This window comes from Endocarpon pusillum, assembly GCF_000464535.1.
Source record: "Endocarpon pusillum Z07020 unplaced genomic scaffold scaffold1352, whole genome shotgun sequence".
Lineage (NCBI taxonomy): Eukaryota > Fungi > Ascomycota > Eurotiomycetes > Verrucariales > Verrucariaceae > Endocarpon > Endocarpon pusillum.
In genome coordinates this window covers 94,506-116,301 of record NW_006916000.1, presented here as the reverse complement: position 1 = coordinate 116,301, position 21,796 = coordinate 94,506, and the positions used below count along the sequence as shown (strand labels likewise).

Sequence of the window (21,796 nt, the reverse complement as noted above, 5' to 3'; positions counted from 1 at the left end):
TTACTGCAATATCCCGTTGCGCATGTCGCCCAGCATATACGGCTCGTAAGTCTCATTACATACATTTCAGCATCAGGAGATGTTTCCATAAGTAGCAGCCGGGAGGCTTCCAATCTCGTCATCTCATGCCAATGGACACCAGAAGAAGTCAATGCCAACTCACCTCAACGCCATCGCTAAGCGTCGCAGCAAATATCAAAAACTGTCCGTTCAGAGATACGTGTACATGAGGAAAGAAGTGTAGCGCAAATCCTACTTGAGCAGACCGCCAGCATCCACAATTTCTATGGAGCTCTCGGCCCCAGAGTAGTTCCATCGCGTCGTTTCTGACTCACGCCGAGCTCTGTAAGAAGGTGGCGGCTCTGCTTGTATTGTACTGGAATCTGTTCCACCGGGTTGGCTGTAGGGAGAACAGGGTCTGCTAAAATTGCGGGGTGAGGATGGAGGAGGCAGTAATGATGGCGATGATGGGCGGTGACGAGCTGCTGGAGGCAGCGCTGTAGAACGATCAAGGTCTGTGGAGGTGCGGGTGTTAGAGAGCAGACCGCCAATATCAGCAAACGATGTAGTAGCATCCGCTGCTGGCGCTCCATGTTGTAGTTGTGGTTGGTTTGATGCTGGAGATCTAGCGAAGTCTTTGAGCGACGATTGTGGAGAATTTTTGTTTGCAGGCTTGGAGGAAGAAGGTGAAGAGAGCTTTTCGTCGCTCTGCATCAAATTGCCGACGTCGAAAAAGGACATTTTCTTCGGTGTTGCAGGTTCACTAACAGCTTTAGCAGATCGCCCTTCGGTGCTTATGCCCTGCCTCAGGTCTGTTGTTAAATCTGTGGGAACAGAAGTCACGCCTTCTGCCACTTTTCGTCTGACGCTTTCGCCCTTCTCTACCAACGGAGAAGGAGAGGGAGGAGGTACCGGTCTAGGCGCCGCAGAGATGATCGAAGACTTCCGAGATTGTAAATCAGGTGCCAGAGACATGCCAATATCACCGACAAGGTCCGAGTCGCTTCCCCAATGATTCTGTGTGATGGTCGTCCGTTTCGTCATTGTCCTATCAAGCGAGCTATTACCCCCTGTACTTTCTCGTTTGTACTTGGGCTTTTTGACCCCTCTGTCCCTAATGAAGGAGGCGATAACGACGCTATTACTGACCACCGCGGCGGCAAGAATCTCTAAAGAAGCAAGTAGAGAGCGGTATTGCTGTGCTCCGCCACGGCTGATGGTCGACGGTATCCTGTAAGCTGTGATGGCAACGAGCGCTAATGAGAGAGCGAAAAGTAGGACAAGAGAGATTTTGCGCTTCATAGTCATGGCAGAGACCATGACGATAGGTATAGGAAATACAACCAAGATCACATCCGTGATGATGTCGCATGTCCCCATTGTTAGCAGTTGAGGTATCCCTGCCCTGCATTGTGGACCAGGATCAGGCATGACCTGCCAGTAGTGATCGAACGGTTGACATTCAGCGAGTGTAGCAATAATCACTGCAATGAAAGTAGCAAGCAGGAAGTATCGAACTATGCGAAGGCCAATCTCGTAAGACTTGCGCCAGAATGCACCGACAATGCGCTTGAGGAACTCCAGAACGGTTAGTTTGGCCGTCCAGATGAATGCTGCATAAAAGATGCGTGATGCGAGCACCAGCTTGCTGCCAATTTCTCGGTGTCGTATGTCTAGCAAGGACAAGCCATCTGAAACTGTGTTGTTCGTACCCCATATCAATATCACATGTACCAAAGCCATCCGGGTCAATAGAGGTATTATGCTCGCAGCCATGATTTTGTCTTCTCCGAATAACTTCTCCGTCCTGACGTATTTACCCCAGACTCTGACGAGTATGATGAGCAACGCGAAGCTCGTGCACCACCAACTAACCAATAAAGTGGCATTCATGTCTGCTTTTGTCTGCAATGCGGGAGGGCCACTCTGGTACAATCCGCGCTGGGCCATACTGTTGAAGGATCCACGAGTAACAAGCCCCGAAAAGGATATGTCTAGGTCGTGAAGTTCAGTGACTCCTATCGAGTGGGTGTTGAAATGGTTCTTGACATAAAGTCATTTTGGTGATGCGACTTGTGATAACGGATGACGCCGTCCGAATAGGCCGATGTTCAATCGCTATGGTGGTCGACTATTGGGCCTCAATGCAATTGTTTCTCAAAGATGTATGCCATGCAGTAACTAGTGGCCGATTCAGGAGTTGTCTCACACAGTGGAAATGAATGACCCAACATTCTTGAAAGGCGTGGACAGAGGCGCAGATGGACATCATTCTTACAGCGGAATGGCCGATTGCTGAAGTGGCACATGTCGGTTAGCAGCTACCGAGAGGAATGCAGTTCGTATTCCCGGGAGGGATGAGCTTCAGTCAAGGCCATGACTTGGTGCCCAGACCTATTGCGTGCAAGAAAGATAAGGCCTTAAGTCAGCAACCAGTTCTGTCCACTAGAGCGACGTCTAGACTCGCGGAAAAGACCGCTTAAGGCCAATAGCGGGAGGATTGTGGATCAAGGATCTGATGATCAGCTGATCAGCGGCCAGGCTGACTGCAGCTTGCATATCCGCGGCTCTCACCCAAGCAGCCCCACCAACGGCCTCGATTCCTGGTGAACCTCAGGCTTTTCATCAGCATCGACCTGTGTACATAAAGCTTGCACTCAGAAGTTCCTATACAGCCTCATTGAGCCTCTGAGCATAAGAAACCTTAACTGAGATAGATCAACCTTGTACGAACAACCAGTAACTCAAAAGGGAAGAGATGAGGCCGCATTAGGTGAGACATGGAATTTACCTCCGCTGCAGAAAGAAGGGGGTGTTAAGCGCCTCAATATCAGCAACATCTTATCCCAATCGCAAGCAGCCCAAGGACGATCTCGAGCTATTGTTCTGTCCGCATTAATTGGCTTGTTTGTTTGCAAATGATGTCAAGGATTTACTGGCTATCAGATGTTATCATTGCACATAGCATCCCGACTTGAGCAGAGAGAACCAAAAGAATATCAGGCACAATTAAATGTCTTCTGCAGATATGACATAGCCATGGCGAGACGTCTGGCTGCTGTTGCGTAATAAATCCACACCATACCCCAATACTAAAGACATTTTCTTCGTGAACCGTGCACAATAACGTCTTGTAGGGATTGGGTTTCTGCTCAGGTCTGCCTGTTCCCCCTATCCAACCTGAAGTCGTATCAGCTCCTGCTATCACTCATACACCATAACTCTCTGTGGGATTAGGCAGCCGCTTGGGATGGTCCCACTGGATACTGCCTACAATATGGTTTCCCACCTCAGATGCACCATCAGATAGGGAGGGAAAGATTGAAGCATTTCTAAAGGTTGACTGATTGTCAGACCAATAGCTGGTAAGCGGCCAGCACCAAATGTGTCGTGCATGGGAAGCAGGATCAGAGCAAGGACAGAGCCAATCAATTTAGAAGAAGTCCATGAATAGACAAGACGGATAGAAAGCTCGATCAGATTTGCTTTGTAAGGACCGCTATGAGCCCTACGTCGACCCTGTGGGAAGATGCTATGCCAAAATACTGCCGGATACTCTCCCTGTAGTCTACCGCCACTCGGGTCACTTCATTCTCTAATGGAGTGACCCATAACTTTTGAGCGTTATGAGGATGTGTTGGAACCATCTATCCACCCACAGTCGTTTCCCCTTATACCTTCTCCTCTTTGAGTCCGTGCTTCCAAATTGTTGCAAAGGGAGTGATACCGTCCTCGCGGAAATTCACTAGAATGTACATGCCCTCGCTGCTCATTGACTCGCCCATGTAGATGTCATAGTCGGCAACATTGGCGCTGAGCTTTTTCAGAGCCGCAGCAGCCCCTGACTGGAATTCTTTGGACTTAGTCTCACCATTCGGTTCAGCTTTCAGTTTGTTGTTGAGTCGTTTTATGTATGCTAGCGGTCGATAAGTATCATACTGGCTCCTCTTTCAAGTAGATCCAGAAACCTACCTTTGAGATCACTGGTGAAAGTCTTCTTGTCCATTCCACCCTCCATCTTGTTCAATCGGAACTGATCTTCAATATCCAGGACTTGTTTGTTCTCGGTGTCGCCGCTTTCTTCAGCATCCTCGCCCTCGGCAGATGGGTTGGCACCCTCCAGAACTGCGCACTAACGGATCAGGGGAGGTTTAATTGACCTTGATCTGGTTTTATACCGAAATTATCACCACCTTTGGTGACCTTCTTAAGATCTACCTCCCATAAACCATCTCCAACATCAATGATCTTGAAGGTATCGGAGAGGATCTCATCGCCAGTGATAATATCCTGAGAAACGAAAGAATGTCAGCAATAAGAAAACCCATCAACAGATCGAGGGGAACAGGTGGGGCAGTGTCTTCACTGGCGAAGATCAGCGGTTTGCTCACCTTGTAGATGATCATGTCGAATGTCTTCCTAATGTCGAGTGCGCTATTTTTGGGATCTTTTGTAGGAACGCGAAAGTAAAGACAGATCGAGGGGGATCAATATTGTGCTCGCAGGTGGGAAATTGTGGGGTGGAATTGTGAATTTAGTCCATGCAGGAAAAGGATCGGCGAGCACCCGTCTGGGCTCCCGAAGGCTGGGCGTGACAGCATCTACTACTTAACAATAATTAGGAGGCGATTCCCAATCATCATCGGATTGCCCTCGTCCTATTACCACCACCTTGGCCTACCCGCTTTCATACTGCAGAACGTTGCTTGTGTGTTGAATAGTAGCATCCACTCATTTCTAACCTTTGGTCCTCTCTGCTACACTTCCTTTTTGGGCTTCTCAATAGCGTTGCCGCGCACTTCCGTGGGCAGAGCCTTCTGGCCTTGCCTCCGTCTTCCCTTACTTTACAGGACATCCCATGATGCCTAATGCGACCTCTGGAGACTATCTTCCGTGTCTGCCGTCCTACAGTTTGACACCTCTACCTTCGATCGTGCCGGGTATTTCCGATCAGCTGCTTGCCCTCCTCCTCCCAATTGCTGCATACTGGATAGTGTCCATCGGGTTTCACATTCTCGATGTCTATGATTTCGGGTCGCAATATCGTCTTCACACACCGGCCGAAGTGCTGAAGAGAAATCATGTTAGTAGAGGCGAGGTCATCAGGGATGTGGTCCTGCAGCAAACTATCCAGACTGTCTTTGGACTTGCAATTGGAATGCTAGATCCGGTGGAGATGACTGGTAAACAGCTTTACGATATAGCAACGTGGGCACGGAGAATCAGAGTTCTGCAAAGTTACATACCGAAAGTCCTCGCTCTCTTAGGAGTCGATGCAATTGAGCTCGGCAAGAACCTCGTGCCTACGCATCCCACAGCAGCTGGGTTGTTCTTGGGAGGTCAATATCCCCACCTCACTCAAGACGTCATCGGCGCAGACGGCCAGAACGTCACGATGCCCGCATTTGGGTCTGGGGAGATTTGGGCGGCACAGCTCATCTACTGGGTTTTGATCCCAGCATTGCAATTTGGAGTTGCCATATTCATTGTTGACACTTGGCAATACTTTCTGCACCGCGCCATGCATATGAACAAATGGCTGTATACGACATTGCATTCGCGTCACCATCGTCTCTACGTACCATATGCATTCGGGGCACTATACAATCATCCTGTGGAAGGCTTCATGCTTGACACACTGGGGACGGGAATTGCATATCTTGTGACAGGAATGACTACTCGTCAAGGAATGTGGTTTTTCACCTGCTCAACCATCAAGACGGTGGACGATCACTGTGGCTACGCCTTCCCATGGGATCCGTTGCAGCACATCACTTCAAACAATGCAGCATATCATGACGTGCATCACCAGAGCTGGGGCATTAAAACGAACTTTTCACAACCTTTCTTCACTTTTTGGGACCGAATCTTGGGTACGGTATGGAGTGGAGGAGATGTGTCAGCTCGATATGAGCGTACTAGAATTGCAGCGCAAAAGATGATGGATGAACAGTCGAAAGGGAAAGAATCGTCAATCGTCAACTCTGCCGCGCTTGATCGGCGCCGCGCGCTTCATCAAGCGGCTATGTCACAACAGCAAGTGCAGGAAGATGAAGCACATGGTGGGCAAAGAGTCGTAGAGGAGGAGCAATTGGAGGAGCGGGAGATGCGGCAGATGCTGAGGAGAAGCTCTCGGCGCAAGACCGGAAGTTTTGACCCCAAGAGCGACGGGCTGTGGAATCTGACCGGTCGAATGACGAACGGGTTGCACGGTAGGAGTACTGCTATACTTCATACGGATGGCCGGCATTGATGGTAATGTACTACGTATAATATGGGGACTTAGCTTTCCTGTACATCCAATTCTCAAGCGCAATGATCTTAATCACGCTCATATCGTTAATGGGACATGTTAGTCATATCGCCGCGAGGGGCACCACTAATAAATTGTGCATGATGTTTACCGAGTCCAACATGCAACAAGAGCCATATCGATATCCACCATGCACTGGTGCTGCAAGTTTTAGCGATCGAGCATCCAATCAAGGACAAGACGAAGCTTTCCAAAACGTGAACTTCTGGATTGGAGTGTTTCACGCTAAGCTCATCTAGGCCATTAGATAATCCGCCAACATGCACACACCACACACACCACACACACAACATCTCCTTTACTACTACTCCGTATATTAGTACCTGCTGACCCTTGCACCAACATGTTGCCAATTTTCTTCTGCGACACTCGCCTTGTCTTGGCCTTTGACCCATGGCTGTGAGTGGTGACAGTAATCATGAGTTACCACGGTGGGTGTTTGACACAAGATCGGCCCTATTGACATCCTCACCTCATGTCACGCCAGTGCCAGTCAAATGGACTCCAGTCTATGCATATCCGTACTGTGCGGTCTCTTTTCCCGGTCCCAGTTCCTCTTCCACGTACACCGCCACATCAGCTAATGATCCCGTTCGAGTCAGAAGATGTGTTGTCAGGTTGACTTCCAGTAAGCGGCCCCAGCAATGCAAGGGCTAAAATAAGAAACATGCCTTTCATGCACTTTGAGATATTGTCATCCTAGGCCGGCCGTCTCCAGCCGACAGTCGTCTCCCATGCAGAAGATCTGATGCAGAAGCAAGCTTCAAATCACGCGCACCAGGCAGGGATATCACTTGAACTGAAGTTAGCTCAAGTCAGAAGTCATTAGGAGTCCAATATTGCAGTATATTATCACTCAGTAGGTTCCTAGTGTCTCTGAAGTCGCTTAGAGGCTGTCATTTATCGCACATTGGCCCCTCTGGCTACGGAAGTACGGATGGATTCGTCCCGCATTTGGAAATGTGGTGGTGTCTTGTGCTCGTGGACAAGTCAATTCGGGCGAGTCTCTATCCTGCCGGGGCTCTCCCTTCAACACCGCCCTCCTTCTAGGTGCAACCTATACCTCACTCTAATTCTCCTCTTTCACTTTTCTTTTAGCATAGCAAAGTCATATGCCTTATACTCGACGTGGTTACTAAGGTCGAGAAGTCTTTCTTTACCAAGAGATACTATCGAATCCAGAGCCACGTTGTGCTAACAGGAGCCCCCCCCCCCCACTCCTCGACCTCTTATTAGAGCAATATTCAAGAATTCCTTCATTTCTCCTCATCACCTCAAAGTACAAATCAACATCTGCAAGCTAGAGCACTTCTGGTCATGAGGTTCCCTGATGACGACGGCTTGCCACTTTGGGTGTTCATCCTAGTGATTCTACTCACAATTGCAACACTAGCTGTGGTGTTATACGTGGTGTGGCGTGTATGCATCAGACGACCCAAAAAGCAGGGCTGCTTTGCCCTGGAAACATCGGAAAGCCCAGTGCGGAAGATATCAGTCAAGAGAGGACAGGTTGTCCGGGCGTCTTGGAATGAGTCACTTACAGGATCAAGGTTCGGTTATGGAGCCATCGGTGAGCAAAGCCGACGCCCCTCACCTCAATGGCCGGAGACAGCGTACTCTAGTGAACGTTACAATAGATTTCAGAAGCCAAGCTTCAACTCGGCAACACGCAGTATGCCTGACTCTCAAGACGACCCACGCTTCGCCTCAAGATGGTCGTGGTCAGACTTCGTTCGAAGGCGGAACAGGATTGGTTCGACGTCAGAGCGAGAAAGTATCCGAGCATCTTACATCTCCTTTTCCATGGACCATCAACAACTCGAACCCCCCATATCAAAGCCACCTTTTCCAAACTTTGGGCGAGACTGGCTAGATCCGCCAACTCCATTACCACCGATGACTCCCTTCACTTTGCCTCGAACCCCTGCAAATTCGGCTCCATGTCATGTGAGCACACGAACGGCGTCGAATTATGCACCTGTCCCACGACTTCCATCTAAATACCGTACATCTCGATATGGTGAGGATAATATCTTGGCCAGCAGTAAAACACAAAGGCGTTCACAGAAAGCAGAGTCGCGCTTCTCATCGATCTGGTCACGGCCGCAGGGACTCCGCTCCACGACTGTGACAAGGGAATCTTTCCTACAAGCGTGGTCCAATAAGTACCGAAGCTGGCAGGTGTATCCAGAATGTTTATCAAGCAATGTACCTGTGAAGCCAACCTCGTCACATGTTGAGGTGATTTCAATCACGGATTCAGCCTCGGAAGCTTTGGGTGAAAGTGAAATGGATGTTAGCTTACCCTCTATGACAGCAGCTCGATCCACTGTATCTGTCTCGCCGATATCGCGCACCGATTCTTGTGGGGCGGACTCGGTACGCTCACACAGGAAAGAGAGAGGCAGGCCTTTCGTGGAACCGCCGAGGAGCAGGAAGGAAGAAATATCTTGGCTAGTTGAAGGTTGACTGGCTACCTTATTGAAGTTCAACGGCGTTCCCAATCTTCATAAGCGCGTTCTCACAGTTGGCGGAATAGGATCTTCATGTCATACATTCACATCAATTTATGAAATGCTCTGAAATCTTCAAAGAACACGAAATGGCGTTGGACCTTCTCCAGAATGCCTATAGTTTCGCCCAAAAGTCATATCATTATTCGATTTCTATTCACTCGATTGTGCTGGCCTTGACTTACGTCTGGCAGACACTATTCTCGATCTCAGCTTTCTTGCAGACGTCGAATCTAAGCAACAATTTGGAGCCGCGATAAATCAAGGCTGCTGTAAGGCCATACAGTGTGGACAACTGTTGAATAGAAAGTGCTTTGAGAAGTTCATTGCCCCCACCTAGTTCCCATCTCAAACCCTCACTGCCGCAAAGGTCTAATACAATTTACTCCGCCCCAAAGTAATACATCTCCTTTACCTTGATATTCTCCTGTCTCCGTGAATATCCACCTCAACTACCAACATATATCTTTCCCATCAGTACTGCTACCCGCTGCTAATGAGACTTTCACTCCTTTTGCGAGTGGATTCCCGCTGTCGAAGACGTCCTCAGACCAGAGGATATCCCCAACGTGAGACATACAGACCTAGAAATATTGCCGGCAACATACAAAGATGCATTGTGAATTTGGGCCGGTTAGTACCAAATGGCCACTTTGTTCGCATTTGATCTAATTTACTGTTTCACATTCTGATGCTCAGTCCCGATAGAAAAGGCAAAGACCAAGACATTTTGATTATGGCTGTCGCTTTGTTCTCTCGACCACACCAAGAGATCCAGCAAAGATCTATCTAATGATTTTGAGATCATCTCGCATATTCTTGCGCACACACTATGTTAGGTATGTCTTGGAGCCATTGTAACTTCACTATGTGTAGTCAGCGGGATTCAATTGCCACAAAGCATTTGTCTCAGACTAATGAGATACCTTTGTCTTCTACTCATCGTTTCAGTCTCGTCTTCTCTTTCATCGCTATCTATGATGCTTCTAACGATAGCTGGAAACCTCTACGGTTCGCTGGGGATTTGGTATATCTAGTCAAGAAATGATCGGTATCGATCATGGAGTGTCTCCACCAACTTCCAACATGCCTTTCTGTACTCAGTGTAACCTTCTGCTCTGGCTTCTCTACTCAATGCTCGACTTGAGCGCTCTGTTCTGCATCCTCCTTTTATGTCTACTCTTCCTTTTGTGCCCCATTTTCCAAGCCGTTACCGTCTTCTTTCAGAGCACGCAACTGCCGCAGATTTCGTCAGTACTTTCAAGAGACACAATCCCTCGAAGTGAAGGGTTTCTTCCTCCTATTGGCGCAGTTCTGCAAACGCAAAAATTCCACGAACCCAGCGAGCTTTTCCAGAGATGTCCATACAATCGCCTCCACCGCGATCACTGTAGGTGCTCTCCCCTTGAGTCCATCTCATTTTCATCGCTAATCACCACTGTAACAGTGTATGGCCGATGTAGCTCTGGACGCTATCATCGCCATGCATGCCAAATGGAGGAGGACGGATGCTTTCGACCTTGTTGAGCTCCCTTTCTCGAGCTAAGGGTGCCCCATCCAAGTCACATCTAGGCAACCTTACGTTCACTTAAGAAATCTGGCTATGGCTCTTGTGATGCTGGTCGTGCAAAGTGGTGGATCTAGGAAAAGCACGGTGTTTTCTCTGCTGTTGTTCTTGAATGGATCGATTGTCGGCAGCATAATGCAGTGTTTTCGCAATATGGTGCTACAGACGAAGTCCCACTGCAAATCATGTATTTATTGCTCTTTTGGGGGCCGAAGTCAGAAGTCATTGGAGGGATAGAATTTTCGAATCAGTCGATTAGGATGTGATAGCCCAATTCGTTCTTGCCGCAAGTTCATGAAAGATACTCTAACTCCACCATCATCGACGAGATGGAAAACAATATCTGCCTAAACTGCCCTTTCTGAGACGTCAAGTCGCTTGTCGCTAAATTACTGGGAGTGGTACTATTAGACATGATTTTGCCCCCCTTCCTAGCCAAGCCTTTTGCAAAGCGTAGTTCTACCGAGGATGTGCCGAGGTTCAGTCCGGGGTTTCACCATAGCTTTACTTGACTTCTACTCTTTTCCACATGAGATCCAGCAATCTGGTCGGTCGGTCGAGAGAATGGCAGCGACTGGGCTTCTAGTTAGCCACAGTCAATACCCATTGATCCATGGATTTTGCAGTCGGCCAGGGACGGCTGATCCATACTAGTTTGCCGCTCTGGAGAGTCAGCCGCTGCAATCATCTTTTGTGCTTTGTGCCTGCTTCCTGGTCTCGGATGGAGCCGTATCATTCTCTACGGAGCAAACGACTTATCATGTCACTGTTCTCCCTATCCAAGCAGCGCTCTTTGCAAGTGCGGTCTCTCATCGGCTTGCAGCTTGAATGTCTTGGATCAAGAAAGCACTCCTACGTTGCAGAGACCATTCTTCAGTAGCAAACGCTTTCTCTGATGAATTCTAGCGAACGTTGTCTTTCAGAAGCTGAGACTTTCCGCTTTCCTGCTCCAAAAAGTATGCTCGCCAGTGCCGGGCCACTTGTCCTGTTTCTTTCGAAAAATTCGAGGCCTGCTATATTGTCTACCTATCTAGATACTTCCAAGCATCCTAGGTCTCGGTTGATAGCATCTCTATTCTTGCTTCCTTGGTCACCAGAAGTGATGTTTTCCGTTACCATGAAGTGACTGCTGCATGGTCGTCCACGATCTGATTCGTGCTCGATCCATGGGATTCTATCCAATGGTTATCTATGCATGTACACCCTGGATAGCTCGTAGGGTCTGAAAGGAATGCAGATGGAATGCTTCGGTGATAGCTCTACTGAGGTCTCCAGTCCATATATAAGGCGTGAAGGTCTCCGGGGAGCAAGACAATAATTTGCCAGCATCACCTTCAGCAATCTTCCATTTCACATCCAGCTTACCAACATCCTGAAGAAACAATGTCTGATACACCTCTATCCCTAGTTCTAGGCGTCCTAGCGTTCTGCCGCCGATTTGTACTCCCAGCGGAAATGATGGCGGACGAGAGTCATAAAGAAGCGCCAATCCTCATGGATCTCCCCTGGGTGGACGATGAAGGAGCAATTACCAACTATAAGTGTCCACCACCCGAGTTGGAGAAGATTCGGTGCCAATATCAATTACTCCCGAGCGAGGAGGGAGACTGCTCTGACGATGAGTCCACACCGCTACTCGGATCGGCAGAAGACTGGGAGCCTCCCTCGCCAGCACTTCCAGATGAGGGGACAGGCTCCTTGGCTGACAAGTCCACACCACTACTCGGATCAGAATCAGACGGAGAGACTTTCCAGCCAGCACCACAAAGTGAAGACACAGGCTCCTCCTCCTCACCACCACCACTCGACCAAGATGATGACTGGGGCCCCTACCAACGAGCACTTCCCAAAGAAGAAACCGACCTCATTACTCTCGATCCCACATCAACAGCACCATCCACTCCTGCTGTTGATTCCTCACCAGCGTCCAGCAACCCCAACACCGAGCATCCCCCGGAGCCAACGCTTCAGAATCACACGCCGCAAAGCGTCTCCGTATCAAACCCGCATCCGCCCTCCTCTATCCAAGATCCCGACCTCGATCCCAACTCGGTTCCACCAGTACTGGCCTTGAGCTCCCCCACCTCTCCGTGCTTCACGCATGACCTCGAGAAATATGATCTTCTCCGCCAGAACCTCAGTGACAAGGTGGACAGACTGCATAAGATTCTCTGCGCTGGAGATGATCCAGTATGCATGCACTGACTGATCTCTGGTTAAATAAAAGGGGTCTATGCCAGAAGGGAAGTTCGTACCTCGAGCGACGATGGAATCACGATAGGAAGATATGACTAAGCGTTGGAGCGGACGGAGCAATGGATGGTTAAGGGTGGATGATGAGAATGTAGTGCTGTTTTCATCTGCTGTTTTTGGTTATTGAAATGTCTTGAATATTTTTGCTCAATTTTCAAAAGGTTAGCACTCGCCATTTCTCCATGCTATGCAGTTCAGTTCAGCTACTACTAGAAGCTGTGAAATGATAATGCCAAGCCTTCACCCCCTACTAGTATTCTAGACAATTGCCTTTTCTGGTATCTTCACTCCTCCTCCATCATCTATACACACTCCCTCACATCTTACACCGCATCAACTCTCTGCACCACCATCACACTAGCTGCACCTCCTCCATTGCAAATGGCGGCACAACCGTACTCGCCGACCTTGAGCTGATGCAGCAGCGTCGTGAGGATCCTCGATCCCGAGCTCCCCAGCGCATGGCCCAGCGCGATCGCTCCGCCTAGGAGATTCACTCTTGCATTTTCGAGGCCTAAGATCTGTGTAACCATTGTCAGCATTCACGATCAGGGGAAAGGAGCGGGAAGAGAAACGGGAACTAACCCGTTCGTTGGCCTTGATAACCGCAGCAAAAGCCTCGTTGAACTCCCAGATTGCGATGTCCTCCTTCTTCAGGCCTGCCCGTTCCAAGGCAAGCGGCACCGCCTTTGCGGGCGCGACGGGGAAGTCCACCGGATCGATAGCAGCATCGGCAGAACTGATGATCTTCGCCAGGACCCTGTTGCCCAGTCCAAACTCCTGCGCGATGGCCTTTGAACCCAGCACCAGAGCACTCGCACCATCATTGAAGGTCGAACTATTCGCCGCCGTGACCGTACCTGTGCCATCCCGCACAAACGCGGGCTTCAGGGTAGGGACCTTGTCCTTCTTCAGGCTCTCGTATCCCTCATCTCTGCTTATGACTGTATCCCCCTTCTTCCCCTTGACGGTCACAGGAGCAATCTCCTCGTCAAACTTCCCAGTTTTCCATGCCTCCTGCGCGCGCTCAAACGACCGAATCGCATACGCATCCTGCTCTTCGCGCGTGACGTTGTATTTCTTCGCCGTCTTCTCTGCGCACACGCCCATGTGGATTTGATTATACACATCCCACAACCCGTCTCCAATTAGCCCGTCGTCCATCTTGATCTCCCCAAACGGCGGGTGCTGATTCGCTCGCGGCATGTAGTACGGCACCCGAGACATGTTCTCCATCCCGCCCGCGACTTGAGCTTCTGCGAGACCAAGCTGGATATTCTGAGCGGCGAGGATGACGGCTTTCAGGCCCGAGGAGCAGACTTTGTTTACGGTGGTGGCTTCGACGGTGGGAGGAAGGCCGGAGAAGATAGAGGCTTGTCGCGCCGGAGCTTGGCCTAAGCCAGCGGAGTAGACGTTGCCGTAGTAGAGGTCCGTTATCTTTGAGATGGGGACGTTGGATTTGCTAACGGCGGATTTTATGGCTGGGGGGCCGGGGGGAACTTGGGGAGTGCGTTAGTTGTAGAAAGAATGGTTGTGTGGTTGAGCGCTTACCCTGCCCGTAGGCGTTCGCGCAGCTGAGAGAATGTATGCATCCTGGATCTCTTTTCGTATTGGATTGGAGGATGAAAACTGTCTGTTCAGTTGCGAGAGGCGCTGTGTGGAGCGGGGTGAGGATACAGCGGTCGCCATGCGGGCTGTCGGACCCAGCTTCGAAGTAATCATGGTGGTTTGTGGCTGTCCACTATACTAGAGGAGAGTAAAACAGGTGAAGGATAGGAGGATGCGAGAAGACACATAGCTTCGACCGCCTCCTGCCTCTGCCCGGCATGTGAAGAGTGGATAAACGATAAAATGCGGAGAAGGATCCGCGGTAAGTACATATACATAACTAACTTTAGTTAAATATTGCCGCCGCCAGCCGAGCTTCTCCGCATTGAATCTCCTTTACTACGTAGTACTTTCCGCCAAGCACGCCACCCATATCAGGCATGCGACTTTAAGTATATCACCAGGCAGGAATGAGTATCCATTCGCATGGATTTCTCTGGCTTCGGCCTGGCTGTAAGAGCGCATTCCATAGGATTCCCGGATGCACGAGTTCATTGCTTGGAAAGGTATCCTATATTGAATCAATCAGAATCATTCAGATCTCTGACAACGTCTGGGAAGGGGTAACACCCATCCTTACTCAAGAATCCCCAATGGAATGTGAATATCAGGAATATCAGGTGGTCGAGTACGGTACAAATGATGACGACTACCACTATGCTCAGGCCTGATTCTAAGGCCTGATTCTAGCAAGAAGGTGCCACGCCCTAAAATCAATAAAAGAACTTGAAGCCAAAATTCCGCAACGCCAGAGTGTCCATTCAAACAATGGTAACTGGCCTGAGACGCTCCGCCACTTTCCAACTGTTCCTCAGCTTCTCGCCGTGCATGAAACCTTGGAGGTATGCCTCCCCAACAAGCCAGAAGTCTTCTGTCTCCGGCTTCGGTCGTAGAATCAACGGCGTTCTGCAATCTCGGATGAACCAGATCTGGTCACCAGCCTGGGTTGAATATGACCCCATGCCAATAATGTCTCCTTTGGTTTTGAAAAGTCTCCTATTGCGCACTTTCGGGGAGACTGAGTGCAGAAAATGCACTACTTGGGCGTGTTTACAGTTCCTCGCCAAATCTTGTATCGCTTGCCACTCAGTATCGTCAAGGAATCCGTGCAAGGCTATAGTTGCATTCTTCATTCTGTCAATAGTCTCTAAATTGTCACCACTCACACTACACCTCGTTTGATACATGGCAATAATCGTCATTAGAAACGCTTGCGAATACGAAGAGCGCGCCGGATGATTGGCCTCGTCTCCTATGCTTCCTGTGTCGAACATCAAGAGTCTTCCCAAAACTTCAGTGAGCGTCCAACCATTGGCATAGTAGCGAGGTAAGTACGAGAGAAATTCGCAAAACTCCTTGTGGTAGCCAGAATCATTGAGAGTCCCGTCCCACATGGCAACAGAGACTACATCGACATGATCGAGGGCCGCTCCTTCTAGGGTGAGTCTTGCACCTTCAACTTTACGAATGGGCGGTGGCAGCTTTGCGGCCACGGACTCATCAAGGGAGAAGAGGATATGTGGGGCGAAGCCACAGATTGGATTGGTATCGCTGAGTTGACTGTAATCGACTACCCACGAAGGAAGATTCAAAGGTCGGTTCCTGGCGATATCTCCAACATGGGCGAGAATACCGAGGTGTTGACAGTTCATGATGATTGTAGCTGTCGCTGAAGTGTATACCTCTTCAGCAGACCTGCCATAATCGGGCCTTATCAGCTGAAAAACTCTATCAGAAAAACGAGATGCGATCCCAAGAGTGGAATAGATCTTATCACGTGGCTCCGAGCTTTGTAAAGGTCGTATCTTTGATAATGAATCACTCATCCATGCGGTTGCCACCTCGATGTCCGTTCTCATGCCGTACTCATGTTCCAGGTCCCTGATCTTTGATATCACCTGTTGCGGCGGTGGTAGTACTTGTTGTATGGGTTTTCTCACATAAACTATACACTCTCGAATATTATCTATGCTCACCATCATAGCGCCTGCTCTATTAAAAAACTGACGCATATCTGACGATCCAGCGTAATTGGCCTCCATAAGCGTAAGCCATGGAGCCTTCATGAGGGCTTTGTACACATTCTGGAATTCGGCCCACGGAAACGCCCATCGCCCACAGCGAACATGTATTGCCCTTGATAATGCCACTTCTTGGGCCACCCATGCCCTGTGGAATAAGTGATGCGTAGCGAGGAAGGTTGTGATACGGAGCAGTTTTCCTGGAATATCATCGACGCCAAATATCAGTAGTAGCTCTGGATCCGATACAACCTTTGATTCCCAGTATTCAGAACCGCGGCGGACCGTTTCAGGGACCAAAACATCAATCGCCCACTGTAAATCCTCGGCCCCAGTTTCGTCCTTGCCTAGCCAGGCAATCGTTTCGTTTGTGGAACGATAAATTCGCGCCATTAGAGCTACTTGAGATGCTCGTTCTTTGAGATTGGACTGATCAATCGAAATGGAATCGACCCATAGCCAGTCGGTGAAGTCTGACCGACGAAGCTCCACGAGCGCGTCCTGCAGGTTTGGTGTTACAGAGAATGGCTGGCCGTTACAGAGAATGGATCGAATTTCATTTGGGAACTCCTCATCTCGAGGGTCAAAGAATTTGACTGGAGGACCCCAGGTATATGAGAGTGCATGATAGCAAGGTTCCTCGTTTAGATCGAATGACTGAAGTGTACATTCGATCTCCTGTTCCTGTCCAGACGCAGCATGTATCTTGAGCAAGCGGATCGAGCTGTCCGTACGAAGTTCCTCTCCAGGATAACTAGTCTCTTCCCTTGATAGGCTCATTAGCTCCAGGATAGGGGGCCCATTTCCCTCTTCCAGAGCGGGTTCGAGAGAAGGCAACTGGGCATCCATCTCATTTCCTGAGAGAAGCAAAGGCTCTTCCAAGGTAAGACAAGAAGATTCGTATCGAACTCTACACTGTCGAGTAGGACTCTAGACGTAAATAGGGCTATCCCCTCCGTGCCAGCTGGAGCAATTCGCGTCCTTGGCAGGTTTTGAGCTCGGATAAGGTTGTCCACAGAAGCTCATTCAACCAGCACTCAATTTCAAGAAAGAAGAAATAAACAACTCGGTAAGGGCTATAAAGCTCTGATTTCAGAGGATCTGCCCTCCAAATTCGTACTCCAACGAGCGGCTTAAGCAGAAGTTATCCCCTCCGTGCCCGATGTACCAATTAGCTTATTCTACATAAATTTAAGCTCAGATAAGGTTGTCTACAAGACCTCTTCTGTCACTTATCAACGCATCTATGTGTTCAAATTAGATAATTTAACAAGATTCAGAAAGATGTATTGTTAAAGACATTCCTTCTCAAAAAGCTGCTCGAATAACCTGCTTGTGCAGAAGTTGTAACAACACCAAATGAAGAAGATCTACAGCGCTAATTGACACATTCTACACCCCAGTTCGGGCACGGAGGGGATAGCAGCCTCAAATAAAGGAGATCTGCAACGCTAATTACTACCCCTATGTCCGTGTCATTTCAGCCGCATCCCTCCCTCCCCCGCCCCCACTGTGCAGCATCAGTCACTACAGTCATCCTGCAGCGGTGTATCAACCGAAGGGACGGGGTACTTGCCCGCCCACAAAATACCATGCTGCTCAAGCAGCGCAACTTTCCGCTTCTTTAGACACTGGAATGATCTGGCCTAAGTGCTTTGTGAAAATGCATATCAAGTACCTCACGGCAACTCAAGAAATCTTTCACCTATCTCTGTACGGAAAGACATCTTTCTCTATGCATTCAACGTTGTCGCTCCACTTCCTGGGACCAGTCGAGAGATGGATCCCCTCCCACGGGTGTTGTTTTCCCTTCCTTCCTGCCTTCTTTTCCACACCTCGAGTACCTTCAAACATTCTTCTTCCAAAGTCCGTACAAGGCTGACCTCATTCACAGCATATCTCTATTGCCTAATCTGCACCCATTGCTTTGGATTCAGCAGCGAATATTATATATGTTGGTCCGGTAGAACCCTGTAAAGCGACATTACAATAGCTGATTGCTGTATTTAATGATAACGGTATATCAGTTTCCATGAGTAATACATACTACGTCAAGTGGTCGATATTGATCCTTCAGCATCTCGAAAGGCCCTTCCACCCGGTAAATTGCGTGTTCCTGCCAGATCTCGTGGGAAAGGTTCTCATCGATTTTTCGGGGGATCACTTCCTGGCAATCAGCTTTCGCAGTAATTTTCCTTGGAAAGGCACAGCTCTTGAGAGGGAAACCCAATGGAGAGGCGAAGCCCATGTGACACCTTACCTGCCAGGACAGTCCGAGGACTTCGGATAGACCAGATGTGCGGGCATCTAGATATCCTTTCCACAAGGAAGATCAAGCGGTTGTGGGTACCGGATGTTGGAAAGGATGGCAACCGAGAGGAAGAGGATGGGTAAACCGAGGCTTCGGTCCAGTGCGGAAAGCCAGCAAAAGTCATGGCCACCATATGCACTAAGTTGCCTTTCGATAAGGTCATCACTTCTGATTCAACTTCAACTTCGCCATAACCTCAATCACGCAGCTCGCCTACGAGAATTGTGCTGATCTGGAAAATGAGCAAGACAACTACCCTCATCCCTTAAGATTGCCAGCAGATAACACTCCACCATGGGTTCCCTCGTAGTAGAAGACCCACCCACCATGGCTACCCAAGTCTTAACCCCGCTCAACGACCTCGAAACATCCTTCACCAACCTCCTAACTTCCCTAACCACAACACCAACCTACTCTGCTGCCCCCTCCGCTACCCAATCCCTCCTCGCTGCCGACACCTCTCTGACCAGCGCCCTTGAAGCCCTCTATAAGCACCAGCAGAACTACAGCCGAATCTTACAGCTCCGCGCCGAAGCCAGCAGGTTGGAAGTGCAGATCAAAAGCACGATAAGGACATGTGTCGATCTACGAAAAGAGATTGGGGATATTCACCCTAGTATCCTCTCACATTCTGATTGGGATGACGAGAACGATCCCGAAGCCGAGAACAAGAGAGATGTGGATTATCACACCCTATTATCGTTTGCGTCCAAGATCGGAAAACACAACACCGCTGCCGCGAAGGAGGCGGAGGAGGAATCCACCCGCCGCCTCATCGAAGCAAGGAAAGGACAAGATAAATCTACTGCGAGTGCCGCCGCTCCCCAGACGAATGGCACTACACACACAGCTACCGCACCAGGGGCAACGGGAACAGGAACGGAAGCCGGTACATCTACGGCTGCTGGCAATGTGAATGGGGAAATCACATCTCAGACTCTGAATCTGATACCCCAACACGAACGGGAATGGTTGGATGCCGAAGCGGCGATGGCAAGAGCGAGATCCGGAATGGCGTTCCCTGCGGCAGAGAATTTGAGGAAGGGTGCTCTTGGACGATTGCAGTGGATCCGGGAACAAGGCGGAGAGGAAGCGGTGGACAAGGAGATTGAAAGCTTGATTGGGGGTGGGAAGGAAGGGAATATCGTGAAAGAGGCTGGAGAGGATGAGGATGTCGTTGTAAAGGAGGAGGTGGTGGAGACAGCAGCAGCAGCAGGGAGGCAAGGGGTGGGTGTTGGGCTGCCGAGCCGACCGCAGCAGCAGCAACAGCAGCAGCGAGCTGCAAAGGAACCCGAGAGGAAGAAGAGCCTGGCGCTGGATCTGGACATGTGGAAAAGTGATGACGATGATGATTAGCAGCGTTAGCACTAGCATCGAGGTCGCTTCCGCTGCGCTGAAATATCAACATCATACCAAACCATGTGGCTTGTATGAGCCCTTACTCTCTCTACGGCCGCAATGTCACAGCAGACCAGTACTGTGGCACGAGCTGACATGTATGAAATTTGAAAGCAAAAGCATCAGCATGCAGGCGTGCTCGAGTCCGAGTGCGTGCTCCAGAACCCCCGCCAAGCACCTCCCCTGACGATCTCAGGTAGCCAGCTGACGATATGGGCCCCGATGCCGTCAACGGATATGCTGCACTCTTCTGCCCGGTAAGGACCATCTCAGTACCACAACAAGAGACGCGTATTCTGGATCATCATATGATGAGAATATTTCCGGCCACAGTGCGCTTTAGAGACAACGAGATCTGAATTCAGATCTTGGATGACCCCTAGTTAGCTACCTATTCTCATGCACTCATGTACTCCGTTAAACGGAGTCACGATTAGGCGTAAGCCTAGCGCCCATGTATGGCTCTGCTGCCAGTGCCAGTGGCATGATTTTAGGAGGAGTCTCTTCCTGCCAGCTAAGCTAATATAATGTAATGTGTGCTCTAATGTCTTTGCCAGAGGAGTCACTAGGTGAAGCCTAGTGTTCATTATGTTACATTACCAGCCCTCACAATCGCATTCGGCCTTGTCCTTTATGTATCTGTTACCTGACCATGCCCACTTTCCAAGTATTCATTGCTTTGACTCCATTCTCCTTGCTTTGTCTTCGCTACGCTCGCCATCGTTTACTTCCTTCCGCTTCTAATAAAACCCATCCTCAGGCAAAGGTCGCTGTGTCCTTTGCATGATCCTCTAGTTAGTCCTACCTCCTAGTCGAGCTCGGAGTGTTTCGCGCTGTTTCTTGGTAATACGAGTCTCCGTCTTCCGTTCGACGATGGCCCTCTGCTCCGCATAGACGCCGTCACATACGGATGCTTCAGCAGCCAATCAGGTCGATTTAGTAGCCCTGTGAGAAGACCTCCGTGATTGGTTGCCAGATGAGCCGCGTGGAGTGCTCAATGGAGAGGGCTGGGCAAGGTGTCCATTCTGCTGGGAAGGATTCGAAGCCGGAGAGAGCCGCGACAGCGAACCAGACGATGGCACAGATTGCATGCTCGTTCCTTGCCGGGTGGAAGGGGTCGGAGAGGGGAGGGTCAGTTGCTGATAAAGTGCCTTTGACCCTGAAGAAGGAGGAGGGGGAGGGGCAAGGGCAGAGCTTCCGGCCACGTGTGGCGTCGCAGCAGATGTGGTGGGGGCTTGTCTTGGGCCCGTTCCGGATGAGGAGAATGAAGAAGCCGCGCTGGTTGGAGCGGTCGATCCTGACCTCCAGGACAGATTGGACGGCGATGGATGGGCAGAGATGGAGTGCGAGAAGGCAGAATCGCTGACAGTCCGCGTGGACACAGCATCGGTGTCTCTTTCCCAAAACGCAGAATCGTTGACACTTCTCAAGGACGCACCTGCCAGTAGTCTAGACTCGAGCACGAGGTCTTGTACGCTGCGCCTTTGCCGTGCTCTACTGCTGCCACAGCCCATTTCTGCTCATCTAAGATTCGTATGAATATGGGAAAATGAAAGATAGCGCTGGGTTTGATTATGGGTTCGGTGGTGTTACGCGGGATATTGAATGAGTAGAAGAAAGTGCTGTTGTATTATGCTCATCCGTAGCTGGAGAATAAGGCTCGCTTATATAGCATGTTTACCAGCCAACCCACTTATCCACTGTAAGCACGGTTTCAAGATAACGAAGGTTGAAGTATCCCATGGGTGGGTCACACACCACGTTCCACTGTTTGCGAAGACCCTCCCGTTAGAGGAGCAAAGCAAAAAAAGT

At 49.8% G+C, this 21,796-nt stretch overlaps 8 protein-coding genes across 8 annotated transcripts; 3 read left to right on the top strand and 5 right to left on the bottom strand.

Annotated features, from left to right (window-relative positions):
• Positions 1-252: 252 nt before the first annotated feature.
• On the bottom strand, positions 253-1,950 carry EPUS_06609 (uncharacterized protein; the record flags this gene model as incomplete). Its single annotated transcript, XM_007801757.1, has 1 exon — positions 253-1,950. One exon carries the CDS (start codon positions 1,948-1,950, stop codon positions 253-255), a length of 1,698 nt encoding a protein of 565 aa, XP_007799948.1.
• A 1,721-nt stretch (positions 1,951-3,671) lies between these two features.
• Positions 3,672-4,406, bottom strand: EPUS_06608 (uncharacterized protein; the record flags this gene model as incomplete). Its single annotated transcript, XM_007801756.1, has 4 exons — positions 3,672-3,916; positions 3,973-4,125; positions 4,179-4,290; positions 4,392-4,406. The coding sequence occupies 4 exons, from the start codon at positions 4,404-4,406 to the stop codon at positions 3,672-3,674; spliced, it is 525 nt and encodes a 174-aa protein (XP_007799947.1).
• A 455-nt stretch (positions 4,407-4,861) lies between these two features.
• On the top strand, positions 4,862-6,253 carry EPUS_06607 (uncharacterized protein; the record flags this gene model as incomplete). Its single annotated transcript, XM_007801755.1, has 1 exon — positions 4,862-6,253. The coding sequence occupies one exon, from the start codon at positions 4,862-4,864 to the stop codon at positions 6,251-6,253; it is 1,392 nt and encodes a 463-aa protein (XP_007799946.1).
• Positions 6,254-11,776: 5,523 nt separating this feature from the next.
• EPUS_06606 (uncharacterized protein) lies at positions 11,777-12,598 on the top strand (the record flags this gene model as incomplete). Its single annotated transcript, XM_007801754.1, has 1 exon — positions 11,777-12,598. The coding sequence occupies one exon, from the start codon at positions 11,777-11,779 to the stop codon at positions 12,596-12,598; it is 822 nt and encodes a 273-aa protein (XP_007799945.1).
• A 371-nt stretch (positions 12,599-12,969) lies between these two features.
• EPUS_06605 (uncharacterized protein) lies at positions 12,970-14,368 on the bottom strand (the record flags this gene model as incomplete). The annotated part of the gene is made up of 3 exons (XM_007801753.1): positions 12,970-13,167; positions 13,232-14,083; positions 14,198-14,368. 3 exons carry the CDS (start codon positions 14,366-14,368, stop codon positions 12,970-12,972), a joined length of 1,221 nt encoding a protein of 406 aa, XP_007799944.1.
• Positions 14,369-15,015: 647 nt separating this feature from the next.
• On the bottom strand, positions 15,016-17,124 carry EPUS_06604 (uncharacterized protein; the record flags this gene model as incomplete). Its single annotated transcript, XM_007801752.1, has 1 exon — positions 15,016-17,124. One exon carries the CDS (start codon positions 17,122-17,124, stop codon positions 15,016-15,018), a length of 2,109 nt encoding a protein of 702 aa, XP_007799943.1.
• A 1,789-nt stretch (positions 17,125-18,913) lies between these two features.
• On the top strand, positions 18,914-19,942 carry EPUS_06603 (uncharacterized protein; the record flags this gene model as incomplete). The annotated part of the gene is made up of 1 exon (XM_007801751.1): positions 18,914-19,942. One exon carries the CDS (start codon positions 18,914-18,916, stop codon positions 19,940-19,942), a length of 1,029 nt encoding a protein of 342 aa, XP_007799942.1.
• A 968-nt stretch (positions 19,943-20,910) lies between these two features.
• EPUS_06602 (uncharacterized protein) lies at positions 20,911-21,498 on the bottom strand (the record flags this gene model as incomplete). Its single annotated transcript, XM_007801750.1, has 1 exon — positions 20,911-21,498. One exon carries the CDS (start codon positions 21,496-21,498, stop codon positions 20,911-20,913), a length of 588 nt encoding a protein of 195 aa, XP_007799941.1.
• Between the last annotated feature and the right edge of the window lie 298 nt (positions 21,499-21,796).